The sequence below is a fragment of the Colossoma macropomum genome, unplaced genomic scaffold, assembly GCF_904425465.1.
Source record: "Colossoma macropomum unplaced genomic scaffold, Colossoma_macropomum, whole genome shotgun sequence".
Lineage (NCBI taxonomy): Eukaryota > Metazoa > Chordata > Actinopteri > Characiformes > Serrasalmidae > Colossoma > Colossoma macropomum.
In genome coordinates, this window is record NW_023494808.1 from 14,628,562 (window position 1) to 14,652,663 (window position 24,102).

A 24,102-nucleotide genomic window follows, 5' to 3' on the forward strand; every position below is an offset into this window, starting at 1 on the left:
AAGGAAATGCCCTCTAAGAAGCAAAACAGGATCCACAAATTAACTAAAAGGTTTAAAGAGGTAGAAAGGACAATGTCCACGCATATCACCTAGTTGTTATTGATTTTGTTTTTTCACTGAGCAGGTTCCTTTTTTTAAAAAGAAAAATGTTCTCTATGTGAGCATGATTGACATGAAACTTCCAACATATCATATTGATCCTAAATATAAGGAGATAAATGAATGAATGCACTACATTTATTTAATTTGATTAGAAATTTCTGGGCACCGCAAAGCCATTATAATAATTCTCATAACATACAGAAAGTACTACAATGAAACATTCTCGGCAGTTAAATCCCAGCAGTTAATGCATGCAATTGACCATGGGTATTAATATATATATATATACTTTAATAATATGTAAACACATAATTACAAAAAATAATACATAAAAATGAAAAATAAAAAAGAAATAGTTGCAAAAGGTGTTTTTGTTTTTTACCAATAGCACTTATTAGCAATTCTTTTTGTCATATTAATATGTAACTGGAAATCCTTCTCAAGTATTTTTGAACTTTGTTTTATGACACTTAATTTCTCTTATGAAATGATAAAAGTCAGCATGGCTCCATGGAATAACTTTGAAAAATGTACTGCTCATGCAAGTTAGTTCAGTTTCATTTGTTATATAATGGTCAAACCTGCACTGAATATGAATAAGAGGACATATTTTTGCAGATTTATTTGAAGACAATGTTTTGTCTAAAAAAACAAAACAAACAAAAACAGGCAATCTGACACAGGAAATGTGCAAAGGTTTGGTCAGTACATCACTCCTGTTACTAAACTGAAGAAAATTCTGATTATGTTGTATTAACTCTGCAGAACAACTATCAGTCCATAAAATTTAAATTCATGAACTTCTTATGCATTTTAAAAGTGATAATAAAAAAAGAATAATAGAAAACATTAATAAAGGATGATCACCATGAGTGTATTAAATCGAATTGCAGAGTGGTTAGTACAAAAATAAATCAATTTTTGTTTTTGAACATGTAAAAAGAAACAGGTAAAAATATGGTGTAGCTAAGATAAAGCTGATTATACTGTCTTGATTTAGATTTTTTGCAATAATGTTACTTTCTTTTCTTAAATCATTCCACCGTGAAAAAAAAAAAGACTTTATCACAAGGTGCAGCTTCACATATCTCCCACACACAGGAAATGAGCAAACGATGCTGAGAAAAAAAAAGCTGACAATGTGTCGTTCAGTAGGTTTTTTCTATGTGCTTTTAAACCACATCCCTGAGACTGGGGCGAGGGAGGCAAGCAAGGGCTGTGCATTCAGTTTTGCTTGTGTAAAATGTTCCAGTTAGGTATACATCACATGCTCACACAAGCCAGACTCAAAATACATATGACTTTCATTTTTGCTCAGGTTTGTTGCTTTCAGCAGGACATGTTAAGACAAACCTGCTCTGGAGATGGCATTTCAGATTGTTTGTTCACTTTCAGTTTGTTGGAAATGTGTCTCATTTAATGTTTTGCAACTTATAGCTGTCTTCAAATTTTTAAACCACCCAGTTGGTGGTTCTAGTTCTTAAAACTAACTAACTATATATATATAACAAATAATTACTGCCCAGATAAATAGCTTTGCATATCATTTTGACAGATGCCACATGAATATCATAATATATGTGGAATCACAATTCAAAAATCACTGGGATCACTGTTTTCAATTAAATACTAATAACATACAAAAGATCAATTTTAGAAATGGTTGAAGTTGTTTTATAATGAGGCTTCTACTGCTCATCAGGTTTAAAGTGATTAGTAAAAATTACCAAAAAAAAGCAAGATAATTTTAGGTGTGTCTATAATGATAAACTGATCACCTGGAATGCCTTGTACTTGGAACATGGTCACAATTTCTGGCAGATAATTTATTAAGAAAATACTACATATAAATAATTACAGTATATTTTTTGTCATTTAAAATTTTTGGTTGCTCCCCAAACCTTTTGTTAAATAAAACATCTTAAAATGCCTTTGGTGTATAGTATATAGTATTTCAACACACATTGTGTAAGATAAAATTGGATAAAATAAAAGCAATTGGTAAAATGGTTAAAAAAAATTTGGTGAGTTTTGTTGATTTTCTAATATGAAATAAGCATACATCCATTACAGAGAACACACTTTTGCACATTTTAATGCATTGTTTATTTGCTGAATTTAACATACTTATTTTTTTTTTCATGATAAACAAATAAATAGAAATTTTGTACTAAAATTTGCAGAAAATGCCACATTTAAGTTCAATCCCTGTGCTATTGCTTAGAAAATCAACAAAACGTAATTTGACTGGGGGTGTACATATGTATGTATGTATGTATGTATGTAAGACATGACTAACACAACTTGCAGTTTGCCTCACCTTCACAGAGTCTTCAAATTCCCATAATTAATACCAGAAATAAATGACAAATAATTCCTGGACTACTCTCTCATGGTTGCATGTACAATGGTCCTTGATTCTTTTTGGTGTTTGGAGCCTTTTTCCTGGGTTGGGGTAATGGTGGAGGTGATTCGTCCTCATCAACAGGTGGTGGTGGAGGCCGAATGCGCTGTTGGTTCTTGGCTCTGGACTGGGCCTTAGGTGGAGGTTCATCCACTTCATAGTTGGAGACTTCAGGATCTTCTTGGGGAATTGGAGGTGCTGGTTGACCCCTTGCGGTATGCTTTGATCTTTGTGGAGGGGTGTGGAAGCTGTTCAGCCTGAGCTCCTCTTCATCTGCAGTTAAGAATGGAGACAAGAGGTTCACTATTTGTCTTTCATACATCTTTCTCCTCATTACATCAAGATCAATGTAACTGAAATATATAAAAACCTGGACAACACTCATATAGTGAAATAGAAGTGACCTTTATCACAAAACATGAGAATTTTTTAACATATCCTCTACATGCTAGGAAACTTCTACTGTCTTCAATTACATACAGTGATAGCAATTTAGATAAACATGCCAACAGTATTACAAAGAATAATATAAGAATAAAAAAACAGTTTAAAAGCTTATAAACATGTATTCTGCACTGACTATTCAAACATCAGCAAATTATCTGCTTATATCTTCATGCTGTGCTGTTCCACGTTTTAGTAGGCTACAGATTACCAGATTATAGGAAACCCTATGACAAAATATGTTGTAGGCTGCACACACTCTACTGTCACTTGGAATATATACAAGTGTTATTTGTACTGCAGTGGAAGTGAATAATGGAGTAAATTTCACTTCTCATTCTATAAAAATTACTCAAGTGCATCTTTGCATGGACATAGAAAAGAAGTAAAAGAAAGAAACCCAAGAATCCAAAAATGGCTCTTAAAGAGCCCATAACCTATATTCTTTTTGAGGACCAAATTGAGTTATAATCTATTTTTACATAACCATTTATATTTGTTTCTTCGTACTGAGGCCTTTTTAAGTAATTTATGTTTTCATTGGCTGTGCATTGCGCTTTTTCTAGCCTAAAACAGTCCGAATAACTTTATAGCATGAATGGGCAGAGCTAAACAGCTGCAGGCTGAATAGGCGGATATATGTAAATACCACAGTTTTTGTGACATCACAAAAACAATTAATACAACACAGGCTGTTTCTGCAGTTTAGTTTCTACATTTGGGCTGTATGGACTGGGGGTGGGGAACCAAATATTTTGAAACTTCAAAATTGTTTACATACAGTTGTATGCGAAAGTTTGGGTGTCCCGGTCAAATGACATATTCTGTTTTGTTTTCTAAGTGAAAATAAGTAACACACCATCTACAGAGAACATATTTCTGCACAACTGAATGCGTAATTACTGTTCACTTGCTTATTCAACATAATTGAAAAAATCTAAAACAAAATTAAAAAAAAAAAATCTTTTACCATTATTCACATTATAAATAAAACACAGAAGACATGTAGGTTCATCAATGGTTTTGCATAGTCAATAAAGTGGTTATATTTGCATTATAGATATCGCAGCCCCTGTTATGAAATATGAGTCAGCGAGTTTGTCCACAATGACACATTTCACATCAAAACACTCGAAATGACTTTGTTTAAATTTCAATGACTGAATTACACGGAATTTTTGTAGAATTGGTGAAATTCTCCTTTCGAATGGCAATCTACATGCATACACATAAAAGGTGTTCATAAACTTTTTGTGTGCTTTTGTGATCTATTAGTATTGATTAGGTATCAGACGTTGACATCTGAATGGTTTACTGTCCTAGAGTACCATCTTATCTTCTTTCTGCCAGTTTAAACAAAATGTAAAATATCTTTATGCTTCATTTTGACATGTCAAGAGCCTTAGACATAGGTCTAAATTAAATATACATTTTTGATAGATTAACCACTTTCAACTCTTTGCCTGATCTGACTTAATCTTCCATGGCCAGACATGATCGTGTAGCAAGAACACATGTCTACAGACATGAATCATTTAACATTCGATCATGCATCATCATTTTGTAGTTCTGCACTGGTATCCAGATGAGCCCTGCGTCTAATAATTTTGGTCTATGGGAAAAAATATATTCTGTTTTTGAAAATCTAAAACCTATTTTGTTCAGAATTTCCTACCCCAAAAATCATCATGTCATAATTTGCCACCATATGAAACTGACCTGTTGACACACTTTCTGCAGTAACTGTTGCTCCTTAAATAAGTTGCAAGCTAAAATAATATGTTATGAAGAGATTCAAATATAGCAGCTTTGCAAGTTTTAAGAGAAGATGAAGGGAGAAGAAAGAAAATGAGTCCAAACAGCTGTGTTCTCTTTTGTAAAGGGAAAAAAAACAGGTCACAGTTAACCAAGATGTTAAGATGTAGATGGCAGGAAGCTCGGTGACATGGTTAGATATCTAAAAAAACATTTGACACATTGATATTCTAATGAGTCAGCTGAGAGAACACATTTCTATAAAAGTTTTTTTTTTGAGGGACAAAATAGGTGTGGATGGAATATGAAACCTTTGCTCTAACTAAAATCCCTGAGTGCAGAGGGCTTCTTGGAAGTCAGAGTACTTGTGGACCTACCATTTTTTCTTTTGTATATCAGTTATTTGAAATCTGCTTTTTCTTGTGACCACTTCCTTTATGCAAATGATACTGACATTTTGATGTCCCACAGCCGTATTGCTAGGTGAAAAGGCCCTTAGTGCAGAGTTTACATCCATCACAAGGAAATTTTTAGTTAACCTAGCCACTTGAATGTGGATCCAAATAGAACAGAAGAACTCCCATAGTTTTAGTGTGAAGAAATATTATACCGTGGCTGAAGCCTATCTATTAAAAGTGTAGTTGGAGACAGGTACTTCTTTGTCTCCAAAGGTACAAACCATGTAACTGTAGCCTCAAAGGTAGGACAATAGTCCTCAAGTCCAGTTATGCAACTTAAATGAGTTTTAAAGGGTTTTTTAAAATTTTTAAATAGAAAAGTGAAATAAAAAGCTTGGGGACAAGACAAAATATGGAGGGCATAGAGTCAATGCAAATTATTATGATACAATAATTTACCTAAAGATATTGAAGACATAATTCTGATAGTACCACCTCATGACAAGTGGTTTTTTAATTTTTTGTCTTCATTGTGTATTAGACAACACATTGATGCTAGATAATATTGCGCAACAATATTGTTAGCAAAAAAATTGCTCCCATAAATCATTAAGTCCACTTTTTGTTTAGTGGCTCCTACACTGTTAAAAAAAGACAGGTGTACCAGACAAAACCTGTTGATTAACAGTAAAAATCTGTTTTCTCAATGATGGTAAAAATCTTTAAAATAACAGAAATTTAATTTTCTTTTGTTTAGTGACTCCTACACTGTACAAAAAAAAACAAATCTGTGAAAAAAGGAAAAAAAGTCCGGCAGCAGGAGTGCAAGGCAAAATCCATTAATTAACAGTAAAAGTATTTTTTCTTAATGATGATAAAAATCTGTCCAATTACAATACTTTCATTTCTTAGAACTACCTGCCTTTACTGTAATTCAACAGTTTTACTAGTTAAAATTAACCTAAAATAAAAAATAAATCCAAATGTCTGTGAAATAAAGATGATTGTTTTCGTGAATTTAGTCTATTTCTGTAAATTAACAACAGCAGTGATAAATTACAGCATGGTTTATTTACGTGCACTTAAGATGATTAGAAATAAACTGTAGATCATAATTAATTCATATTATAAACATTTATAAGATTCAATGAACAAAAAGAATCTTGGTTTCCTATTTGTTAATAAATGTGTTAATATGTAGAACCTTCAGCTTATACAATTTCCCCCCAACTTGTTCTTTATGGGTGTAGTTGGGCTTCCACAAACTCAGAAATCTGTTTTGTGGAGCCCAGAAAGTCTGTGGTTAGGGGTTAGAAATAACTGTATGCCTGTATCCTTTGTTTTTAATTTTACTTTGATTTTTTAATTGCTTTAGTTTCATTTTTTCCTTTTTACATCAGCTCATCAGAATCCTATCCTAGACATCGAAAGCATATACTAATGGCCACACGAAAGCACAAACGACTAGCCTCCTTTTGAAGAAACAGTTTGAGAGGCCTTTACGTGCAACTTTCACTTCTGAGTAATGTTTAATAACAGTAGAAAACAGAAATATTAGGGGAAATGTTGATCATTTTACGAAATCTGAGCTCACCTCGCAGCCGTTTCTCTCGTCGTTTACAGCTTTGACATGCACAAGTCACCAGCACAATCATCAACAACAGTACAAGACCTCCTCCAGTCGCTAAGATGCCAACCATAATCCGTAAGTCAAAGCCAAAGAGCGTTTTTCTTCCCAATATACCTTCCTGTATACCTGTGCAAGTGCAATAACATTTATTCAATAATACACAATCAATTAATCAATTAGAAAATAAATACATGCATACCAAATGAATGTAAACATGAATAACAGAATATATGAGAAAAAGAAACAACAGCTAAAAACTGTATAACACAGACTTAAGTGAATCATGTATAGTACTGCTCAGTTTTTAGTTGTGATATAGACTGTGAATCAATCAAATTTAAAAAAGATGGGTACTGAGTTTAAAAACCTACCACAAAAAAGAATGTAACTTGACATCTTAAATTTGTTGACAGCTTTAGCTGCCTCTAGTGTATTGGAGTACATTTAATAATATTAGAACTGAATATATAAAGGCACTGGACAAGAATTACTTTATTGGCTTTCATTATGCTTTGGGTTGTACAACACTCTCAGGAATCCTAATAAAATCATATTATATGAACCTTCAAGAGATTTAAGATTAAAAGTGCATGAAACCAACATACTTACATTTTACATGTATTGCATCACTTTTATGACTTTTAACTGGTTTCTTCACCGCACATTCAAACTTCTCATCATTCTTTACTTTTGGAGAGAAGGTTTGTTTATCCTCTCTTGTTTGAACTCCATTGTGGTACCAAATGAAGGTTTGATCTTTCTCGTTCTGAACATCACATTTGACGAGAACTTTCCCCTTGTCACATGTGATATTCACTACTGGCTTGGGGAGCATTTCTGGTAAAAAGAAAGACAGCATTCTGGTCATATTCTAAATCATTTAAACACCAAGTGATTAAGCAATGCATGAAAAAAAATGCTATGAAAGTGACAATAAATTATATATTGTCTACATCTGATCCATTAAAACATAAAATTACTGCATCAGAGATGCAAGTGGAAAATATATTTCCGAAATCTTCAGAAGGTTGTAAAACATCTGTGAAATGGAATTTCAGTAAAAGAGCATTCATAAATGTCTTACCATGAACGCAGAGCATGGTCGTTTTTAATATTTTAGCCATGCCTTTACTATCATACACATCCACTTTATATGTGCCATTATGTTTCTTCTCTGCATCTTGAATGATAAGCTCCCCATTTTCAGTCACATCTGCAATGTTTTCTTTTGCCTTCTTTCCATTCTTTCTCCTAAATATAACTTTGTTTTCATGTGTCCACTTTATTTCATCATCCAGATTCAATGGCTCAAAATTAAGTGGAATGTTTAAAGTATCCCCAACTGTAGCGGTGAGGTTACATGCATTGCAGTCTGTGGAGAAAGATTGTAGAGACATTTTATACACTCACACACACAAGAGATATTTGAAATTCTTATCAAAAACCTCAATGTGTGGTATTGCTAAAACTTAGAGAGAAAAAAATTTGATTTCCTTTTGGACCTAAAGACTTTCTTAAAGACATATTTTTCATCTTGGAAATAAGACGAATCCCAAACATAGCTTTCACAAAGGATACAAAAAAATATATGACATGAATAACCCAGGTAATAATATAAAATAATACAGACCCAATACAGAAAAATAAAAAATAATAAAAAAATGGTCAAAAAAAGCAAAGCAGACAAAAAAGTAGTCATAGTCCCAAATTTAGATCCTGCAACAATGAGTAATCAACATGTTAACACAAATTCAGACATAATACACTAAAATGACTTTAAAACAAAGAAAAAAATCACAACTTACCCTCAATGTGGAAAATAATCAGGGTGCAGAAGAATAACAGTGTGACACCACCTTTGAAGTTCATTGTTCTTCTAAAGCGTTTCACAGACAAATGGAGGAAACAGTTTCAGTTTCCTGTATTTGAATTGGAGGATGTCTGTAAATGCAAAAAGTAGATTTTGTCCTAAAAGCAGCTCTCTGCTGCCTCCACTGAATGTGGTAGCTTTACACTTGGCTTGTCTTATCTGACAAACCTGGCATAAATGATACAGGTGTTTTACTGATAATGGCATTCTCTTTTCCTATCTCCCCTCCTAATTTTTGTTTAAATATGACAGAAGCTATGTGAAAATAAGTGGATTTACACACTTGCACATGACCAGAAATTTCAAAGTAAGGGAAGATCATCTATTCAACTCAGTCTAGGAGTCTGCATACATATGTGAGAAGTCTTGAAAAGACATTCATAAAAAATATGGATGACTTACATCTTGCTTTCTGCAATTACAGCTGTGTTTTGAAGACAGTGCCATTTGAGTTTTACAGACTAATGATAGACTGAACATGTTAAACACTTTCTGGATTCATAGCAAGTGCAGTTACTCCTAGAGTGCCCTCACTTTTGTCTCTGCATCTTTATTCATAGACAAATGCCTTCCAATATATGAATGGATAAGCATTCATGTTTGTTGCAGTTCAGAGATTTTGTTAAAAGTAGGCTGAAAGATTTATAACCAAATGAATGCAAATGAAAAATGCAGGCTTACTCTAGCTGTCCCACAAAACACATTGCACTACAGAACAAATCAAAGCAAAATCTGTTCCTCATTGTTAACAAAAGAAATGAAATGATTTTTACTTTAGGAGAGCAGGCAGGGGCTTGTCTCTGCAGACACTGAGTAGCTTCAGTTTTCTAGAAGTATAGTTTACTCACAGCTAACATGGATCTTTACTACCAGTTGTTTTTTCTCCATAATACAGCATATTGATGTGTTCAGCAACACGTTCTTTGATTCATGATAGCATCTTTATTCAATTAAACTGCCTAATTTCCAAGGGCTTTCTTTACATGACAAAAGCCACTTTATAATTAAGACACTCACTTTAATTTCAAGAATACACATCAACGCAGAAAGCACACAGTCATGATGCAAGGCCGTCATAGCCTATACTTCATTAACCCTGACACTGACAATTACAGTGGGATAATTCAAACATTTTACTCCATAATGAAGTCCTTGTAAACAATGTTGAGCTTGAATCAAGCTTAAAATCAGAATGCACTTGAGTGCATGGAAATGAGCCCTGAGCAGGTAGAGAGGTTAACCGATGTGTTGCTTGCCCTGTAGCTCCAGTCCAAAAGTAAAGAAGCAAACTACAGATACCAAACATGTTTTGGCTGCTTGGCTACATTGGGGGGAATCATGTGAATTTGATTTTTTTTTCTTCTTAGGACAACCCCACTTTCTTCCTAAGATTGTCAGAAAAGAGTTTATTGGCCACAAGAGGTCAACAAATCTTATTACCTGGGGTATGACTAGACCATACCAACGTTAGGGACTGAGCTTATGGCCCATTTTACACGCTCACATGGTTACACAGCCTATCCACTAAATTCCAGAGGGCCTCCAATATAGACTGTAAAAAATTATTTACCAGTACAAAAAAACAAAAATAAAAAAAAGACAATACTTACTGCCTGAAAAATAATTAACTGCATATACTGGCCACTGAATTAAGTGCACCTCCTTTTATCTACATTCTTTGTCCATTTTATCAGCTCCACTTACCATGTAGGTGCACTTTATAGTTCTACAATTACAGACTGGAGTCCATCTGTTACTCTGCATACTTTGTTAGCCCCCTTTCACCCTGTTGGACCACAATGATCTGAACCACAGAGCAGGAATAATTTGGATGGTGAATCATTCTCAGCACTGCAATGACACTTACATGGTGGTGGTGGTGTGTTTATGTGTGTTGCCATGATACGAGTGGATCAGACACAGCAGTGCTGCTGGAGTTTTAAACACCACAGTGTCACTGCTGGACTGAGAATAGCCCACCAACCTAAAATATTCAGCCAACAGCATCCAGTGACAACTGATTAAGTACTAGTGGATGACCAACACAACTGTGCAGCAACAGATGAGCAGCTGTCTCTGACTTTACATCTGCAAGGTGGACCAACAATGTTGGTGTGTCTAATAGAGTAGACAGAAAGCGGACAGTGTTAAAAACTCCAGCAGCACGGTTGTATCTGATCCTTTAGGAGAGCAGGCAGGGGCTTGCCTCTGCAGACACTGAGTAGCTTCAGTTTTCTAGAAGTATAGTTCACTCACAGTTAACGTGGATCTTTACTACCTCACCTCTGATTAGAAAGGTACAGTAAACTCAGGTTGTTTTTTCTCCATAATATGGCATATTGATGTGTTCAGCAACACATTCTTTGATTCATGATAGCATCTTTATTCAATTAAACTGCCTAATTTCCACGGGCTTTCTTTACATGACAAAAGCCACTTTATAATTAAGACACTCACTTTAATTTCAAGAATACACATCAACGCAGAAAGCGTCAAGAATACACATCAACGCAATATCTGATCCACTCATACCAGTAATCATATATTGTACCATATTCTTTACTAACTTTTCATCATACATTGTTTTTTTTTATTAATATCCATAGCTTCTAAACCGCTATTAGACCTTAAGTGTTTCAATTCATATATAAATTCTGTACAGCCATAATTTATAGTTAACAGGTGAACTGTATACCTTTAATTTTCAAACTTGCATATATTTAAAAGCAAATACTTTTGTAATTGAACTCAAGTAGAAATATGAGGACTCAATATTTCACCACAGGTATTTCTACATTCACTCAGTTACAAGATTTCTGCACTTTGTTGTATTGGTTTTGGCGAAACAGCAATCCTACAGTTTTGTTAAGTTGTATAACATACATGCAAGCATTTCAAGCAGCTCTGTAATGAAAGAGATTGAGAAGGAGAATTAATTTCATTTGTTCAATTTTCAATGACATATTATAGACTGACATTGTACAACAGCCAAAAAAAAAATAATAATAATAATCATACACAACATGTTATGCTGTTCTAACAAAAAAATAAATAAATATGTGAATATAATGAATAGTGAATAGTAACAGTAAATATGAGTTAACACATCCTCTACAGAAAACTAACATACTGGAAAAAATTAAAACATAAAATGTGGTCTGTGCAAAAGTTATGGTACATTCTATATTTATATTTTTCTATAATGTTAACCTCAGCAAATAAAGATAACCTGTGCAATAGAAAAAAATCTGCAGAAAATGCTATATTTGAGTATTCTGTGTAGAGCAAGGGTTCCCAATCCCAGTCCTGATGACCCAACACTACACACATTTTTGTGTTTTGTCTCATCAAGCTCACCTAACTCATTAACTAACTAACAAGTGCCTTGTTGGCTGGGTCAGGTGTGTAGAGTAGAAACCAGAAAAGGGTGGCAGAGGAAATGGTCATCAAGATTGTGATTGGGAACTCCTCCTCTAGACTACTCAAGAGCTGACAATATGATATTTAAATGGTTTGATTCATTAGTTGACTCCATTCATTCATTCGTTAGACAATCAGATAATTTCATTTGCCCACAGATTGCTCTGTTACAACAACGTATAATATATAAGAGCATTTAAAGCACAAAGAATGCCTGAATTATTGGCAATTCATTCTCATTCACAGTTTTAGCTTGTGGTTCCTAGCCCTGCCCGACACATAATCAGATAATTACCAAACTATTCAGGTCAACATCACCTGAATAAAATATTCACAGTGCCAAAAGGTGATATATCCAAACATTCACAGGCAACTGAAGTAGGTCCTGCAGGAAGAAAGGTTGTGTTGAATGAAGTATCTGTCCTGAGTGAGGTGGTTGTCCTGGCAAACAAAACTCTAGTCCTGGGGGATGAACTAGTTAAGCTGATAAACTTGCCATTTCTATAATGTTGAGATAAAGGTGCTTTATGAGTGCATTTTTTGTTTAAATAGCTCTATGTACCATGGCAGCAGTGAAAATCATCTCTTTCCACAGCAGTCTTGACCAGAACCAAATACTATGTGCTATACAACAGATAGAAGAAAGGATCAATGTTTATTTAAAACATTTATCAAAATGTCAAATACCTACACACACTCACCTCTATGTTCGACTGCCCTCACTGTTCAGGTGAGTCATTACCTGACCATATTCTTTAGGCTCGTATAGTTCTTGGCAGCAAAAGGAGAACTGGACTAGACTGTCACTGCAGCATTACAGTCAAGACTCTAACTGACACCTCTGTGATATTCTGCAGAGAAAACACATTGAGCATCTACAATTCTTGGCTAAATTTTGTAAGACAAAGAGAAAAGAGACAAGACATCTCAAAATTGTTTAGAAACAATTATTCAAACAAAAAAAACGCACATGACAACAGTACAATACAGGAGGGTATTCATCTGAACATCATTTAAGAACATGTATACCCCACATCAATTTTAATAATGTTAGATGGTGTTTGCTAACTTTAACAATGTTTCACTAACATTGAGCAACAACAGCTGTCTGGTAAATCATGTGATACTCTAGATGAGTTCAGTCTTATCTGCAATGGGCAGGTGTGGCTGCAAGATTTTCATTCCCAACAAGCTGAAACTCACTTGATTATACTTGTTTAATCAATTGTTCTTAGTCTGCAAATAATTGATCATGTGTGCTTCTAGTGCCCCTACTTGTTTGGAATGAAAACCTCCACACCACTCTTTGAGTATAAGACTGGACATCCCTACTCTAAACTAGATCAGGGGTGTCTAACCTTAGTCTAGGGTTACAGCACTGCAGAATTCAGCATCCTCTCTTATTAAACACGTGTTTACCTCATCACTAAAACTTTTCAGAGTTGAATCTCATTTTAGAAGACAGAAAACACTGACCTGTGCCAGGTTGTGACCCTCCGAGACCTGAGCCGGAATCCACAGAGTTAGGATACTTAGCCTGCTAAGTAAGTAACTAGCTAACAGTGATTTGGGTTGGTTGTAAATTTAACAAAGCAAATGATAACTATGTGGTTATGTCCTCCTGAAAGAACCGTGTTGTATTTCAGGATTTATTATTTATAGAACCCTAAAATTTTTGAGAATTTTTTTTTGGTATTTTGGGTCAATTACAATTACAATTGCAATTATAAAGTATTTACATGAGACAGTCACACATGCCATATGTTTTCAGGAGACCCTGATCCAGATATGCCATTATTTGACATGTAAATGCTAACAGAAATTTGATGTCTTTGATATCTACAAAAATGTACCTAGTGCCTGCAAAAGTTTGGAATTCTTTGCTTATAGAGATCTTGGAAACAAGATGAACCTCAGATACCTTTTCAGAAATTGTTTGTCTGGAGTGTCTGTGAGCTAAAAGTGCAAGAATATTGATGGTGATTCATTCTATTTGTTATTATGAGTAAAACTAAACAATTAGTGTAAGGCAGCCATGTTTTTTATTGATTTTCTGTCCTCTTGGATTCATGCTGAGTGCTAAAATTCTGATACACAGCAAGACAGGCTTTATTTTTAATTACAAATTGAGTTGCATATCTAATATTGGATATTTTTAATACTTACCCGTATTATATTACCCGTATTATGTTATATATAGCAATATACTGTGTATGGAGCAATTAGGTGGCAGTAATGATTCACATCCTTTGGATTTGGGGTGTAATGCAATAACATCTTTATTTTAATTTAAATAACATTTTAGCTACATAGTACAGCAAGGTGTCAGCAATCATGCACAGCATTTGGATTTTGGATGTAATGCACTGAACTCTTTATTTAAATTTATATGTATTTTGAACTTCAATAGTATTACACACACACACACACACATATATCATCTAAACCGATTATCCTTCTGGGCCGCAGGGGGATGTTGGAGCCTATCCCAGCTGTCATTGGGCGGAAGGCAGGATACACCCTGGACAGGTCGCCAGTCCATTGCAGGGCAGACAGACAGACAGACAGACATATACATCCACACATTTTCACACCTAGGGGTAATTTAGCCTGTCCAATTAGCCTGATCGCATGTCTTTGGACTGTGGGAGGAAACCGGAGCACCTGGAGGAAACCAAATGATTGCATTTTAGCTGCATTATATACAACACTAAAATCAGTTGCATTACATCCAAAGGTAAAATCCAAAGGTTATCATTGCTGACACTTCTTCCTGCACCAAACACAGCTGATTTTAGTGTTGTAAGTAATGCAGCTAAAATGCTGCTAAAATTCAAAATGGAAAATATAATGCAAAGAATTTCATTCAAAATAAAATGATGAATCATCTTTGCCATTTATTTGCCCTTTTTGTAGTTGATTTTAGCATTTTATTTAATGTGGCAGAAATTGTGCAATTGAAAAAAATGTAAGGAATGTATTTAATTACATCCATATTATTTTTTAAATTAACATAAAATATATATTGTATTACATCCATGAGCCGAAGGTTGTGAATCGTAAGTGCCACCTATTTGCACATTTTACAGCTGGTTTTAAGATGGTAGGCTATTTAATCCAAGAGAACTGCAGATGTGCTATTCTATCTCCAAGTGGTCTATTTGAAGGTGGCCACTAACTTGAAACACTGAATGTTTGGTAGATTTATAACACTTTTGAGTTACAGTTAGATAATTCAACTTAAATTAAATAAGGCAGATTCTCTTCTACACTCATATTTGATTGAAAATAACCTTTTTAAACAAACGTTCTAGATGATTACGAATCTATTGAACCTTAAAGACTATAAATCTCTAATGAATATTGAACATCCAACATCAAGCTTTATATCAACACAGATGTAATATCACTTTTTATAGGTAAGATATGCTCACTGTTGTTAAAATACGTATTGCTAAGTACATTTGTTAGTTACCGGTTAATTAAATGTCCCTTTTCAAAATTTAAATGGTGTGCAATTCCCCCTATAACTCAAAGCAAACAACACAAATAATCAGATTAATGTAAATGCACTGAAATGATTTAAAGGAAAACAAATGCATGTGCACAGATGTAGGCGGGGTCTACAAACGCATGCATTTTATTCTGACTGGAAATGTACTCTCAGTTTTTCGGTATTAACACAAAAAGAGGGGTGTATGTTAAAAGTCATCCAAACCACAAAAGAAAAGGAGTGCATCACTCTCTGTTGTCGTATTGTCGCAAATATGTAAGTCTTTACTGGCTATCATAGTCCATTCAAAAGTTATTAGTGGCGAAAACACAAATATAACTCTCCCAGCTAACTCCTCTGCTCGACATGGACACGTCTTGCTTTAACCGGTCAAAGTGACTGATGTAGTTTTCAGCTAATCAAAAGAGATGGTGGAAAAAACACCGACTTCCATTCTGCAGACCAATCATGGAGTTGGCCACTCCCTTTCTCATCCCTGGCCCAGGGCTGGTTTAAAGGGAGCCTGGCCACTTCTTATTTCTCCCAGAGTTCAAAATCACTCAAATATAACAGTGTTGGTAAAATCTTTTATGCTGTTCGTGTTCACAAGATGATGCATTCTTCTATATAAGAAAAGCTAAAAAAGGTACCCAACTAGGAACCCATCAAGTTATAACTTGATGATAACTTGAGCCGGGTCTGATGAGCACAGGTCACAGTTGCTGTCACACTCATCTCATCATGTTATTAACACCTACATGTTGCAGCAGCAGCATCAACACCTACATCTCGCTCACAATACTATACTATCTACAGTCAACTACATCTCACCCACAACACACAGTGAAGAACAATGTGTGCACTGCAGCTTGACACTAAAAACCAGGGTGCATCCCTGACTTAAAGTTGTTTCCCTGTTTTAAAGTTTTGAGCTTCCCCAAGTGTGCCAAGCTCCATGACTCACAGGATACAAATGAAGATGAGATACCGTAATATCCTAGGCTACGTCATGTGGTTGTCAGTTTGCTTGTTTTTGTCTTTGTCCTATTGTCTCACATTTTTTTCTTTCCAGACTGAGGAAGTAAGAACCCTTGCTAAGCTATGCTGAATAGACCTAAAGGCTCTCAGACAGCTCTAATTATTTGTGGGTATTTGAATAAATGTAAGACACTATATGCTTCATAGGTTTTAATTAAGATATATAATGGGCTGAATTTCAATTAGGGATAAAGTGGCAAATTAAACTTTCATAAACATGACATTTTGTATTGGCTCATAGTTGGCGCATTGTGACCACTTTTGGACAATGTTCCAAAGATATTTCCAGCAAGTGTGTTCATTTCGGCATAATGTGTGGCATACACCAAGAGAATGGCATAGCCTTGGATGCTTGACCCCTACAGTGAAGGAGTCAGAGTCTTTGTTATGCTGTGAGGGCATTTTGCTGGTAGGATTTGGGTAAACTTGTCTTCTTAGATGGCAGGGTCACTGCCCAATCACCTTACGTCTCATCCAGGATGACAATGCCCCCAACTGCAAAGCCTGAGTCAGTCACTGAATGGTTTGATAATTATGAAAATGATGTAAAACATATGTTACTGGCTTTGCAGTCACCATATCTCAATCTAATTAAACACCTACAGATTTTGGACTGATTTTGGACCACACTCTCACCCACAATTATCAAAGCAATTGAGGAAATATCTCTTTTTCAGTCGCTTAACGGACTGTGTGAACAATTTTGCAAGAATCCACTGAGCAGCCAACTGTACAATAATATTTGGTCTGTTAAAACGGGTGGAGAATGTAAGGATAATAATGACTGTATTTCCAATGTGAGTCACCTTCATGTGGACTTATATATATACCGTTGAATTAAAGGTGGCAGTCTGCACTTTAACAGCCATTGTTTTGTTTCAAACCTACTGTGCTAAAGTACAGAGGCAAAGCATTGTATAAGCAACACTGATGTGTGCTGGTGATACTGTAGCTTTTTATAATATTTAGTGTATATAATTGTTCTTTTGCTTTAATTTTATGTTTCAACTGGAATATTAGAATTAGCATTTTAGTTAATTAGTTTTTAGCATTAGTTAATTTGTTCCTCTATTAGTCATTTACCTCTGTCTTTAGGTATAAGCCATTTTCTTTTGTAACCAACAGTGATCTGCATGCTTGCTTCTTCTATCAATAGTCACCTTCTCCCAGGCTCTGCTAGAACATCTCATGTTGATCTGAGTCAACATGAAGTATGAGAATACATGAAAAATACCATTTGATTTTACTTTCACATTTCACACTAAAATATCCTGCTCTTCGTTTCTACTCTTCTACTGTAAATAAGATATCCCAGGAATTTTGAGGGAGCGAAGTTCTACTCAATTCCTGAACTAAGATATAAGAGGAGAGATGTAGAATCTGGATTAAACAGTGTTAGACCTCATTACCAATTAAACCTACAACAAAAAAAATTCACAGAAACAGGCTATGGCACATCTGCTGAATATTCAAACTACAGATGCATAATCATGGGCGACATTTGAGACTCAGCGTTACGTAAGGGAGGCTAGCCTAACATACTAGTATAAGTATAAAAGTATAAAACCTATATTTAGCAAATAACCTATATTTATCCAAGTATGAACGATGTCGTACCTTAGGCTGGGCGTACACTACACGACTTTTTAAATCTTAACAGATTTCTAAAAGATCACATGACACAAACAAAGCTAAACTTACTAGACCGGACCTGTTTGTGCTTTTATGCGTAGCGATTGCGCAAACTGGGGATTAATATGGGGTTGAGAAACTCTGGTATTACCGTGATAGCTGGAGAAATGCTTCACCACAAACTGGCGGCTGAGCTGAAATTGTAAAAAGAGTGCTTTGCCGTCTGGATCCAAACATTATTAACATGATAACGGCTCGTATCTACCTGTATTTTACACGCAGCTCCTCTGTCTCCGTGCTCCGCTGTTCATGCGCATCTCTTCGCCTGTCTCTCCGCTCTTCTAGCTCTCTGATTGGCTGTTGTTTGAATCACTCGTTGAGTGAATCTCTGAACTTCTCACACTACAGGACTCGTAAACGTTTTGAGTCGTAAATATCAAACGTTTGATAATCAGAGGGCTAAAGATTCACTCGTTTCTCCTCTCACACTAAAAGAAAGACATCTCTGTATTCGTCTCCTCTTTGGGAAATCCATAGCAACGACAAACAAATGCCTGGTCCGCGTCAGTGTGTGTTTTAGAGCCGAGAATGTTGTTCAATGCGATTATTCTTTCCACGTCATTTTCCGGAGAAGGGTCTGGCTGCAGACATGCACTCTCAGCCTGACATGCACCGCCAGCCTATTGATGACGTCAGTGCACGCTCTGCCACGATAGTGTTTTTGTCGGTTTTACGAGGAAAAACAGCGAATCGCGTACTGCTGGGCAACAAGAGTTACACTGAATGTATATTAACGTTGCCATACTGATAATAAGGTAATTAAATATGGAAACCGGAAAATAAAACCGACCACGACGATAAGACATGAATGTTGGGTTTATTCGCAGAAAAAACAAAAAGGCTACTGAAACTCATGAAGCCAGGCTGAAGACGATTAGAGCCAGTTATCAAAAACTGTAATATTGATAAAATAGAACTCGTTAAGGGTTCTAGGAAGTTGTGACAACGTACTGTCAACATATCGATTACTTTTGCTGTCTCGTCAACGTTGTCACAACCTCCTAGAAAGTTGTCAGACAACGTTCCTAACTTTCTGAGTAATTACATTTCAGCGTTGTGCCAATGTAGAGAGCACCATGCAGACAACGCTGTGGGCACCAAAACAGTACGTTGTCACAACGTAACTGTGTTTGCTGCGCCGTTATGAATAAAACCTTATGGTTTTGCTTCCTAACGGGAATTGGCTTGATGGTTGCCGTTAGAGGCCATTAGGAAACGATCAAATGTATCTGGAATCAGTCCCAAAACACCTGATTAAACGATCAGAATCCACAGATAGCGACTACTGAAAACCACTAGGAACCAGCAGACACTTTTAATGGGTTCTATGATTTTTTTTCAAAAGGGAGGTACATTTAATGAAACTATCTAGCCGTGTTATGGCCTAAAAATGGATTAAATGATGATATCGCTAAGCAGCAGCAGCCAAAAGTTACCGTGCCTTTGGGCTGCTTCTGCCGTTGTGCACGTGACGTCACTAGGGCTGAGAGTGCATGTCAGGCTGAGAGCGCATGTCTGCAGCCAGACTCTATTGTGGCATTTTCCTGAAACGGATCACAGATTTGTGAATTGTTTTGTCCAGCACATCAACATACAATTCCTTGTAGTAACCCACAGCAGAGCCAGCATCTGATCTAGTCGCTGTCACCTTGTCGCTTACATGAGAGGCGTTATAAATGAGGAGACCGTCCACTGATTGAAATATGAATGGGACGCTCGTAACGCTCAACTTTCCTATAAGGACTTTGTTAACATGGCTCAGTCGCGCTGTCCTACTACGCATGCGCTACACTGGCCTGAAACCGCTGGAGTGAAACTGCGGGTGTAAATCTGCGGTTCTGCTGTCAGACCCAGAGAACATGTAAGTGGAGAATTACCGTAATGTCTTCCGGATTTCTCAAACGCTAGAGGGAGCTCGCGAGCGATTCCAAAATGAATGGGTTAAATGGAGCATAGTTTATAAATGCTTAAACATTTTTAATGTAAAAAGAATATATTCGTTTTCTAGACACTGAACAGCATGAAACATTTTAACACCGCTGTTATATTTTTAAGAGCTTTTAAGTTCGAATTATATGAGTTTAAAACGGCGCCTCATGTACATCCATGACGTCTTTGAGCGCAAACAGCCAATGAGCTGCTCCGCTCGCCAACCAATTAACGCTCAGTAGTAGTAATACCAGTGTTCTGCTGCCCAAAACCCGTTTCAATAGTACATTGCACTACATGAAAACTAATTGCATCAGAATGCAGGCTGCCCCCTGGTGTCATCGAGAACAGTCTGTATACATAGCAGATAGTTTTGGCAAATGTTAATATTGCATAACTAAAGTGAATTGATGAACATTTTAGAAAATGGAAAAATGGGAAAAATGCCCCCCCTTGCCCCCCTGCCAAATGTTGCCCATACATATAACCATACATTTACCTTCCCTGCAGTGCTCTTTCATCTCATTATCCGCACTGATCAATATTTGATGAGGCTTTTCCCTTGTGTGCTTTAACCTCTGTAAGCTTTAGCCTCTGTCTTGATTCTTTTAGCGCTGCCAAAAGACACAAAACACAATACTGCCATTGGCTGTGCTTCTATTGGAGCTCACAAGTGTGGCATGCAATAGTGCCCTACAGAGAGGCTTATGGGAGACACACACCCTTAAAAAGAGACTGCTATTGTTGTTGGTTGTTTGTAGTTTAAGATGTGTTATGCATTGCTTGTGTTATTCTGTGTTGGAGTGTGGGTTTAGTTTTGTGGGTTAGTACTTTAACTGTGAAGTGGAAATGTATGGCTTGTCGTGACCTCAATGCTATTTTTGTGCTTATGTATGTGTATCATTTCTGCTTTGTTCTGAATAAAGAGAGCATTCTGAAGCAGAAATTATGGCCTCACCTCAACTCTTCTTCTGATTGACGCCACAATATTTTACGTTTTACCTTATGATTGTAATGGGTTTTTTATTGCGGTAAATATATGCTCATCCCAAATTTGATGCATGCGAAACATCCCCAAAAAGCTGGGACAAGAGCATGTTTAATATTGTGTTACATCACCTTTCCTTTTAACAAAACTTAATAAACATTTAGGCATTGAAACTGAAAAAAACTGACTGAGTTTTGAAAGCAGAATATTTTGCCATTCTTCTGTTATTTAAGTCTTCAGCTGTCTGATCCTTTATTGTTGTCTTTTGCACATATTTTCACTTTCTGATTATGCAGCCATGCTGTTGTAACACATGGAGAATATGGTTTGGCGTTGTCATGTTGAAATAAACATGGATGTCACTGAAAAAGATGTCATCTAGATGGCAGCATATGTTACACAGTGTTACCGGTGCCTTCACAGATTTGCAATTTAATCCCTTAATACCCTCCTATACCATCACAGGCCCTGGCTTTTGAACTTTATACTAGTAACAATCTGGATGGTCCTGTTCTTCTTTGGCCCAGAGAACACAACATCTGTTATTTCCATTAATGATCTGAAAGGTTGACTCATCAGACCACGGTCCATTTCAGATGAGCTTGAGCCCAGAGAAGTCATCAGCATTTCTAAACGCTGTAGACATATGATATCCACTGTGCATAGAACAGCCTTAACTTGCATTTGTGAATGCAGTTTATTGACAATGCTTGGTCAAAGTATTCCTAAGCCCATACAGTGATATCCGTCACCAAAACATGCTGGTTTTTAATGCAGTGCTGTCTAAGGGGTCGAAGGTCACAGGCATTCAGTTGTAGTTTTGGGCCTTGTCCTTTGCACACAGAGATTTCTCCAGACTCTGTGAATCTTTTAATGATTTTTCGCATTTTTTGCAAAGTGGTGAGCTTCAACCCATGCTTGCTTATAAAGCCCTTGGCCTTTCCTGCATGCTCCCAAGCATGACTGCTTCACCTGTTTAAGAGGTTTTTTTGAATGTTTCACAGTGTTTCTAGTCTTGGATTATGTTACAGTGATCAATTTCAGAATAAGCATATATTGACAGAGAAGTTCATAAAACATTAAATATTGTGTCTTTGTACTGTTTTCAGTGTAGTACAGGTCAAAGCAGATTTATAAATCACTGTTTTCTGTTTATATTTGCATTTTACCTTCTGTCCCAACTTTTTTGGAATTGGGTTTGTACAGCTGTTTGTGTCTGACTGGGAAAGAAGTGTGTGGTGACCTGGGCCAATTGTCTTCACCAGCATGTAAGAGTAACAGTACCAATAACTTATTTTGAAATATTGCAAATGTAACTGTTCATCATGTCTGCAGCCACAAAGGTCTTAATATAAGCAGTTTGTTCAAATAATATAACATAACTATAATACTAGAATATCTCATATTAGAATATCTCAAAGTACCTTTACTTTTATGTACATTTAAAATATATATATTTTTTTTACTTTAACTCAAATAGAAATGTAGAGGACCTCTACTTTCACTCTAGAAATATTTTATGAAGTACTGGAGTACTGGAGTTTTTTTGTCCACCACCAGTTTTGGCTGCAGAATGTTGTTGCCCTATCTTTTGTTTTATCTGTTACATCTGTGAAGTGCAGCTAAAAGAGATATATGTGTCCTGTTACCTTTGAGCTGAAAGATGGCAGTGTTGAGCTACTGAAGGCCAGAGCTGCTTAACAATCTTGCAGTAGGAAGAAACTGTTACTGTAATAACCATTTGGTCTAAAAACACATGACTACAATCATGTCAATTCTTTTCTCTTAAAGAATTTAAGTATATATATCCAACAATGTATCTGTGTGTTCTGTGATACAGAGCGTTATTTTATGTAGAGTAAAAGATTTTTTTATGAACCTGACTGGTTTAATCCATTTGTTAGCTTAGTTAGGTCCAAAGTCTCACTGCTTAGCTTAAACTAGGCTACATCATACCTTGAACTCAGAGGAACATATGGACAAAAGCCAAGAGTGTTTAATAATTAACCTCTTCTGGCACAGATTTATACTACTTCTACTTCTTCACTGAATTGATTACAAACGCGATTTCATGACAGTACATGTGATTACGCATGTGGTTGTGACAATACATATGATTACTAGTAATGATCACATGAGAAACAGAACAAGTTATGTTGAATTCCAGTAATGCTGATCAACCTTGTGTGAATTTGTATATGATAAACCATACTTTATTCTACTATTTACACTGAGACAGTACATTAAAACCTTACACCACCATTTAGAAGTCTTTGGGTAGTGTATCTATCTCTTGTCATTTCGATGTGTTGTTATTTTATTTAAAAATGAACAATGTAGATTGGAATACCAAAGAGGTATTTGACGGGAGTCAAATAATGGGAGTTACAACAGAATATTCAGGGCCCCTTTCGAGTGAATCTCCCTGTATAATCAATTGACACATGCATCTTCAACAAAACTGGTTTTATATTATTCAAAACAATGATTACAAACTTTTGAAAGTTAAAATGATATATCTAATATAATTATTTAAAAAGATAATCTGGAATACACTGTGTCTTGCATTGCTGATACACTAGTTACATTAACAATGTTCAGCTTGAAAAACCTAACAGTAATGCCAACAAGGATGAAATTATTTGAAATAAACAAATAGATAATAAATTAAAAGCCTGATCTAGGGCGTAGTAACAATTCTATTCCACATTTCATCACATGGATGAAAAGAAAAGAAATCAAAAGAGAGAATGATGTGTGCTTCATTTTGGTTCATTCTCTTACACACATACACACAATTAAATTAATTTCCTGAATCTGCTTGTTAATCTCATGTGCCCAGGGCCTGAAGTTTGGACTGGCTCAAGGCCAGTATAATTGTGTAACAAGCAGAGGGCTCGGGATTCAGAACGAGCTGTCCATTGTTCAGAGTCATGTGA

At 35.8% G+C, this 24,102-nt stretch overlaps 1 protein-coding gene across 2 annotated transcripts; it reads right to left on the reverse strand.

The window, feature by feature from the left end:
- Positions 1-223: 223 nt before the first annotated feature.
- On the reverse strand, positions 224-18,852 carry LOC118798020 (T-cell surface antigen CD2-like). 2 transcript variants are annotated; one of them, XM_036557318.1, is made up of 6 exons: positions 18,452-18,852; positions 8,539-12,874; positions 7,818-8,105; positions 7,343-7,570; positions 6,698-6,859; positions 224-2,779 (listed from the first exon to the last, which is right to left on the reverse strand). In XM_036557318.1, the coding sequence occupies exons 2-6, from the start codon at positions 8,600-8,602 to the stop codon at positions 2,493-2,495; spliced, it is 1,029 nt and encodes a 342-aa protein (XP_036413211.1). In that variant the 5' UTR covers positions 8,603-12,874; positions 18,452-18,852; the 3' UTR covers positions 224-2,492. The 2 variants fall into 2 exon arrangements, with proteins under 2 accessions (XP_036413211.1, XP_036413212.1); XM_036557319.1 differs by lacking the exon at positions 18,452-18,852 and having other exon boundaries at positions 8,539-8,609; positions 12,725-12,874.
- Between the last annotated feature and the right edge of the window lie 5,250 nt (positions 18,853-24,102).